Below are 7,712 nucleotides of genomic sequence, written 5' to 3'. Positions count from 1 at the left end.
CAGTGGGAGGACACATGACTGACACACGTCAAGCCCTAGGTTTAATCCACAGTAACTCTCGTCCATGTACACACACACAAACTCTGAACCCCTTAAAAATGTCTCGTGCAACTTTTAAAAATTTTTTTAATTGATATTTATTGAGCTCTACATTTTTCTTTGTCCCCTCCCTACTTCTCCCCTCCCCACATCAACCCTCCTCCAAGGTCCCCGTTTACTCAGGAGATCTTATCTTTTTCTACTTTCTACTTCCCATGTAGATTATATCTATGTAAGTCTCTCTTAGTGGCCGTATTGTTGTCTAAGTTCTCTGGGATTGTGGTTTGTAGGCTGGCTTTCTTTGCTTTATGCTTAAAAACCACCTATGAGTGAGTACCTGTGATAATTGTCTTTCAGTGTCTGGGTCACCTCACTCAAAATAATGCTTTCTAGCTCCATCCATTTTCCTGCAAAGTTCAAGATGTTTTTTTTTCTGCTGTGTAGTACTCCATTGTGTAAATGTACCACATTTTCCTTATCCATTCTTTGGCTGAGGGACATTGAGGTTGTTTCCAGATTCTGGCTATGACAAACAAAGCTGCTATAAACATAGTTGAGCACATGTCCTTGTGGCACAATTGAGCATCCTTTGGATATATACCCTAAAGTGATATTACTGGTCTTGAGGAAGGTTGTTTCCTAATTTTCTGAGTCGCCACACTGACATCCAAAGGGGCTGTACCAGCTTGTGTTCCCACGAGCAATGCAGAAGTGTTCCCTTTTCCCCACAACCTCTCCAGCATAAGTGGTCATCAGTGTTTTTGATCTTGGCCATTCTTTCAGGTATAAGATGGAATCTCAGAGTTGTTTTGATTTGCATTTCTCTGATGACTAAGGATGTTGAACATTTCCTTAAGTGTCTTTCAGCCATTTTAGATTCCTTTGTTGAGAGGTCTCTATTTAGGTCTGTACTTCATTTTTTTAAATTGGATTATGTGTTCTTTTGGTGTCCAATTTCTTGAGTTCTTTGTATATTTTGGAGATCAGACTTCTGTCTGATGTGAGGTTAGTGAAGAACTTTTCCCATTCTGTAGGCTGTTGTTTTGTCTTGTTGACCGTGTCCTTTGCTTTACAGAAGCTTTTCAGTTTCAGGAGGTCCCATTTAATTTTCTCAGTGTCTGTGCTGCTGGGGTTATATTTAGGAAGTGGTTCCCTGTGCCAATGCGTTCAAGTGTACTACCCATATTCTCTTCTATGAGGTTCAGTGTGGCTGGCTTTATGTTGAGGTCTTTGATCCATTTGGACTTGAGTTTTGTGCATGGTGATAGATATGGGTCTATTTTCATTTTTCTACATGTTGATATCCGGTTATACCAGCATCACTTGTTAAATATGCTTTCTTTTTTCCATTTGATATTTTTTGCTTCTTTGTCAAATATCAGGTGTTTGAAGATGTGTGAATTGATATCCGGGTCTTCTGTTCAGTTCCATTGGTCCTCCTGTCTGTTCTTATGCCAATACCAGGCTGTTTTCAGTACTGTAGCTCTGTAGTAGAGTTTGAAGTCAGGGACTGTGATGCCTCCAGAAGTTCTTTTATTGTACAGGATTGTTTTGGCTATCCTGGGTTTTTTGCTTTTTCCATATGAAATTGAGTACCGTTATTTCAAAGTCTTTAAAGAATTTTTCTGGGATTTTGATGGGCATTGCATTGAATCTGTATCTCTACTTTTCTTATGCAATTACCTTATTCAACTGTGTGCCTGTTTACAAACACTCTACACCAGAAATATGAAGTCTATGTGGAGGCAGAAAATAGCTCTGCTGTTGTGGTTTATATGCCTCCAAGATTCTTACACACAATGCCTCAGTGTTTACTGAAGGAAAATGTTGCCTACTGTTCTGTACCAAAAACAATACAGCTCTGTGTTTGAAAATGAGACCTTTTGTATCTTAGAGCAGGAAGAATTTTATACAGTCTTGTGGAGTTGAATTGTTAATTTCCTCTTCTCTAAGAAGCATAGATTCTATTAAAACATTTTCTTCTTCCTTTTCTACCTTTTTTTTTAAAAAAAAAAAGTGTGTGTGTGGGGGGGGTTCCATTGTGCATCCCTGCCTGGACCAGAACTTGCTATGTAGACCAGGCTGGCCTCAAACTGACAGATCTGCCTGCCCCTGTACAGGGATCAAAGGTTTCTATTTTGCTACCATGGTTGTTGACACCATGACTTGTTAGTCTCATGTTATCAAGTCTTGTCACTTCCATTTTGCCCTTTGGGATCAAGTCTTTAAGTAAACAAGGCCAAGAGAGACTGAATAATAAAACCTTGTGCAAAAAGAACCTCAGCTGGGGCTGGAGAGATGGTGCTGACTTAAGAGCACTTGCTGTTCTTGCAGTGGCCCCAATTTGGTTCTCAAAAAGGATACCAACTGACTCAGTGTGAGTGAAGATGCCTTAGGGAAGCTCCCTGCTGAAGATATGGCCTCATGACAACAAAACAGAATTAACTAGCTGAACCCAGAAGAAATGAACTAATGCTTTCAACCACATTTCAGAATGGACTGCTGTGTAATAAAGATCATTGAATTGACACAAGACTTAATAATTTCAATAAAAAAAATCACCCTAAAACCGGTGGTGGTGGTGGTGGTGGTGGTTGGTATTTCTTTAATCCCAGCACATTGGAGGCAGAGGCAAGCAGATCTCTTTGAGTTCCAGACCAGCCTGGTCTACAGAGGTAGTTCCAGGACAGGATAGCCATGGCTACACAGATAAACCCTATCTCCAAAAACAAAAATTACTTTTATGAACTCAAGTTTTGCTTGCATGTATGTCTGAGCACTGTGTACATGCCTGTCTCCATGAGAAGCACAGGAACTGGAGCCAGACAGCTGTGGGTCCTCTGGAAGATGGCTCTTTTTTGTGTGTGTGTGTGTGGTTTTTTGAGACAGGGTTTCTCTGTGGCTCTGTGGCTTTGGAGCCTGTCCTGTCACTAGCTCTTGTAGACCAGGCTGGCCACGAACTCACAGAAATCCACCTGCCTCTGCCTCTCAAGTGCTGGGATTAAAGGCATGTGCCACCACCACCCGGCTGGAAGTAGGCTCTTAAGGCTGAGCCATCTCTCCAGCCCCCAGATTCTGTCCCCAGAAACAAAACAAAAACCAAAGGGAATTACCTTTTTGGGGTTTTTGTTTTTTGTTGTTATTGTTTTTTGATTTTTTGAGACAGGGTTTCTCTGTGGCTTTGGAGCCTGTCCTGGAACTAGCTCTGTAGACCAGGCTGGCCTCGCACTCACAGAGATCCGCCTGCCACTGCCTCCTGAGTGCTGGGATTAAAGGCGTGCGCCACCACTGCCCGACTAGATTACCTTTTTGTAATTTCCAGACTTCTCACTGAATTGTTTTTTATTTTTAAAAAAAAGTATGAAAAATGTCATAATGAGCCCAAGCATGGTACCACAAGCTTTAAAACTCAGAGCTAAAGAGGCAGAGGCAGGTGGATCTCTGTGAGTTCAATGTTAACCTGAACTACATAGTGAGTTCCAGGACAGTTGGGATTATATAGAGACCCTGCCTCCAAAAAACAAAAATAGATGAAAGAAAAACATAATTTTTTTTTTGCAATTAATATATACTAACAAAAACAAAATCCAGGCAGAAGGTACAGTTCACTGTGGAACAAGTACTTGGTATATTCAAGATCCCAGCACTATAACACACGTAAGTCTTGAAGAAGTCCATTCATGCTTTTTTTGGTTTTTCAAGACAGGGTTTCTCTGTGGCTTTGGAGCCTGTCCTGGAACTAGCTCTGTAGACCAGGCTGGTCTCGAACTCACAGAGATCCACCTGCCTCTGCCTCCCGAGTGCTGGGATTAAAGGCATGCGCCACCACCGCCCGGCAGTTTCCATTCATGCTTTTTAAGAGTTTTACTTTCATCTGATCATCTCTCTCATAACCCTGGTGCTTACACCCATATTAAAGTATCTTTAAGCCGGGTGGCGGTGGCGCACGCCTTTAATCCCAGCACTCGGAAGGCAGAGGCAGGTGGATCTCTGTGAGTTCGAGCCCAGCCTGGTCTACAGAGCTAGTTCCAGGACAGGCTCCAAAGCCACAGGGAAACCCTGTCTCGGGAAAAAAAAAAAAAAAAAAAAGAATAACAACAAAACATGCATGGTAGCACACACCTGTAATCCCTGCATTGGGAGGTGGTGACAGGATTGGGAGCTCAAGCACAGCCTCAGCTACATGTAAGTTCTAGGCCAATCTAAGCAACATGAGACTTTACATCCAGAAAACAAAATAAAGCCACATATGAAAGTCTAAGATTCATCTCTGCCAACGGATGAGGCTTCTGATGACTTTAGCTTCACATCCCGTGTGCTCTAATGTGGCACTTACTATTATTAAAAAAGTGAGAGAGCCAGGCGTGGAGGCACATACATCTATCTCAGCACTCAGAAGACAGAGGCAGAGTCAGAGGCCAGCCTGGTCTATATAGTGAGTTCCAGGTCAGAATTAGAGAAACCCTGTCCATTCCGTTCCCCCCACTACACACACATTTTTTTTTTTTTTAAGTAAGGAAGAGGTACTCAGTTGGAGGAGTGCTTGCCTAGCACATAGGAAATCCTAGTATGATCTTTAACACGCCATAAAACTGGATGTGGTTCACCAGGTGCTGGTGGCGCACACCTTTAATCCCAGCACTCAGGAGGTAGAAGCAGGCGGATCTCTGTGAGTTTGAGGCCAGCCTGGTGTATAGAGCAAATTCAGGACAGTCAGGGTTACACAGAGAAGGCCTATCTTGAAAAAAAACAAACAAAACTGGATGTGGTTAAAGGTCATCCTCTGAAATACTTCTCTACTCAGAGAAGTTAACCTCATTTATTTTGATGAGTGCAGTACAAGTGTAATTTCACTTTCCCACTTCATTTTGGTGTCACACTCTTTAGAGACAACAGCATCATTGCACTTCCAAGGGGCCGGGGAGCTCAGTGGCAGAGCATTTCTCTAGAATGACAACGTTCCTGGGTTTTGTCTTTAAGATTACATTAAAAAAAAAAAAAAAAAGCCAAGGTCAGAAAGAGCCAACAATAACGATTCTAATTGTCGTACTTCTAAGACGGAAAGTATGATTGGGTTGTAAATAAGATCTTAACAGAAGAGCCTACGACTCAGGGATGAGAAACTTGAGTCTGCAGGAGTGCGCAGAAGTAGCACTGAGGGAACACACAGAGTGCATATCCCATCCCAAAGACGGCCCATTTTATCAGAGAAAGCACACTGCGTTTCCTCGCAGGGATAGGTCCTGTTCCCCTTCTCCAGGGTGACAAGCGCATCTCTTCTCGAGTCCCCAGTTCTCTGTTCTAGCGGTACTTCCCATGCCGGTTAAAGTGTTTGTAGAGATAGCGGATCCGTTTGTTGAGGTTGTGCAGGTCCTCGGCGAACATTCTGCTTCCAACCATTTTCTTCTTTCGGATACAGCGCTGCAATTCATTTCCTCTCCAGCCTCGAAGCCATACCGGGCCCTTGATCAGTTCCTTCGGGTGCTTTTCGAAGTTCCCTGTAATGCGAGAGAATGTTAGCTTGCAGAGAAGGGAAGGCAGCCTAGGCCAGCTAAGCCTCCACCCCATGGCTGCAGCTCCCTGAGCAGAGCTTACAGACCAGGCACGCCCGTAATGCTACTAAGAACAGTCTTCGGGGCCCAAGAACACTTGTTCCTGCAAAGAGCCCGGGACCCAGCACACACATCTAGAGGTTCACAACTGTGTGCAAGGCCAGCTCTAGGGAGCCTGACATCCTGTACCTGCTGGCCTTGCTTGAATAACACATGGCACACGTACAGTAAAACAGGCAAGCGCGCGCCAGAATGCTTGGCATTCAGATACTGACACTACCATCCAGCTCTGGGCACTCAGAATAACGCACAAGTGTGTTAGTCCGTCTCAACATCACACAATTCTCTGTAACTTAGACTGGTCTTGTCTGCCTTAGTGCCACCAGCTTGTGCCACCAAGCCCGCCCTGAGCACACTACTATTCTCCAAGCAAATAAAAACAAAGTAGTCAATGCAGCCTACCAGTCCTTCTGAAATTAGCAATCAAGTCCTACCCAGGATCCCGATGTTGTCGTAGACACCAAACAGAGCCCTCTTCTCGTTCCAGCGGTCAACCACTCTCGGGGGCGGCAGCGTAAGCCTCACACGGGTCAACAGCGGTACACCTAGGAATGGAAGGGAGAAGAAAGAATCAACACCGCCTATCAACAAGCAGTTCGCGAGGCGCCTGTCTTATCTGTACCTTAGCCACTTACCTAGAGAGAAGCTTCTGCACACCAAGGGCATCCAGCCCCACAGGCTCCTACTTGCCACCCAAGGGAGACTCCCTGCCATTACTCTAGCGCCCGTCTACCTCGACAGAGCCCCGCAGTAGCCAGAAAAATGGGGACCAGGTGTAGATTTCAAAGACCAGGTAAAGGACACAGTCTCAGCCGGGGCTCACGCGGGACTGACAGCAGGAGACGCCATCTTGGGCTTTACCCAGCTAGCTTTGGGAGCGGCCGCCCCTCGGCTCGCACCGCCCCAGCCACAATCTCCGCCCTCCAAGTTCCGGCCTAGCTTGCGCGCCTAGCTCAGACACTTCCGGTTTAGCCAGGGGAGGTTTTTAGGGCTGCGGCACATTTCTTGTCGCAGGGTAGGACATCTCCAACCCGGAACTCCATGTCCGTGCAAATAAACCCTCTCCTGTTTCCCTGGGCGTCCTCCACTGTGAGGAAGGTGGAGGATGGGAGCCCGGCGCCGCGACAAGATCCCCTTGCACCTCGCCACACGGTTTTGCTGAGACAGTATACTCTAGCAGTTTAGAGGGCAGGGATTTGAGGTCCGGGGCCTCCCGGAGGGATATCCGGGTCGCCATTCCGGGGACGGGGCACCGTGGAGGAACCGGAGAAAGCGCAGACCCTGGGGTCACGCCCCCGGCCCTCTTGCCCCGCCTCCGGTGCTGTGATTGGCCGGCCTCTCCCGGCCTTCCGGCGCTATGATTGGTCGGCCTCTCCAGCCGCGTCACGCTCCGCCTCCTGGCAGCCGTTGAAGTTTGAACTCCGATTCGCGGGCTCTGCGAGCGCGACTCCTGACTCCGAGGCGGATTTCCGTCCCAGCCTGCCGAGGATTGGCTGGTTTCTCCGCAAGCTTGAAAACCATCTAGCTGTTTGGCGCGGATGGTCCGCTGGTGTTTTCTTCCTTCCTTTTCAGCGGGGTCGATCCCAGTCGAAGAAGCGGCGGGTGAGCGGTGTCCAAGTGCCCAGGTGAAGTATGGTAGGGGTAGGAAGCGGGAAGTGAAGGGCTGAGAAAATCAGGCCTGTGTGCAGTCGGCAGCGACGACTGGTAGGGATGCCCTTGAAATCCAAAGTAGCAGTGAGTGATAGATCAGAAACGGAACGTGTGATGTGGGCAGATCGCATAACCTTGCTACTCACTCAATCTGTCAATTTAGTTGTTTCATTATGCACCCCGAGCGGCCAAGATTGGAGACTACAGAATAAGTAAACGCTAATGTTCTCTCACCCTGCATCCAGGAACCCCGGGCCGTAAGGATCGTTTAAATTTTTTTTTTTTTCTTTTTCGAGACAGGGTTTCTCTGTGGCTTTTGAGCTTACCCTGGAACTAGCTCTGTAGACCAGGCTGGTCTCGAACTCACAGAGATCCGCCTGCCTCTGCCTCCCGAGTGCTGGGATTAAAGGC

The 7,712-nt window shown here is 46.6% G+C and overlaps 2 protein-coding genes across 2 annotated transcripts in view; one reads left to right on the top strand and one right to left on the bottom strand.

Annotated features, from left to right (window-relative positions):
* Window positions 1-4,839: 4,839 nt before the first annotated feature.
* On the bottom strand, window positions 4,840-6,849 carry Mrpl51 (mitochondrial ribosomal protein L51). The gene is made up of 3 exons (XM_005365243.3): window positions 6,287-6,849; window positions 6,086-6,196; window positions 4,840-5,537 (listed from the first exon to the last, which is right to left on the bottom strand). The coding sequence occupies exons 1-3, from the start codon at window positions 6,363-6,365 to the stop codon at window positions 5,341-5,343; spliced, it is 387 nt and encodes a 128-aa protein (XP_005365300.1). The 5' UTR covers window positions 6,366-6,849; the 3' UTR covers window positions 4,840-5,340.
* Window positions 6,850-7,071: 222 nt separating this feature from the next.
* The window catches only part of Ncapd2 (non-SMC condensin I complex subunit D2), a 25,472-nt gene continuing 24,831 nt past the window's right edge, over window positions 7,072-7,712 (top strand). Inside the window, exon 1 of the mRNA XM_005365242.3 lies at window positions 7,072-7,276. The gene's annotated coding sequence lies outside the window, so the exon portion shown is untranslated. The remainder of the gene's footprint in view (window positions 7,277-7,712) is intronic.

This window comes from Microtus ochrogaster, unplaced genomic scaffold (assembly GCF_000317375.1).
Source record: "Microtus ochrogaster isolate Prairie Vole_2 unplaced genomic scaffold, MicOch1.0 UNK1, whole genome shotgun sequence".
NCBI lineage: Eukaryota > Metazoa > Chordata > Mammalia > Rodentia > Cricetidae > Microtus > Microtus ochrogaster.
The sequence above is the reverse complement of the archived record's forward strand: the minus strand, read 5'-3'. Positions and strand labels throughout refer to the sequence as shown.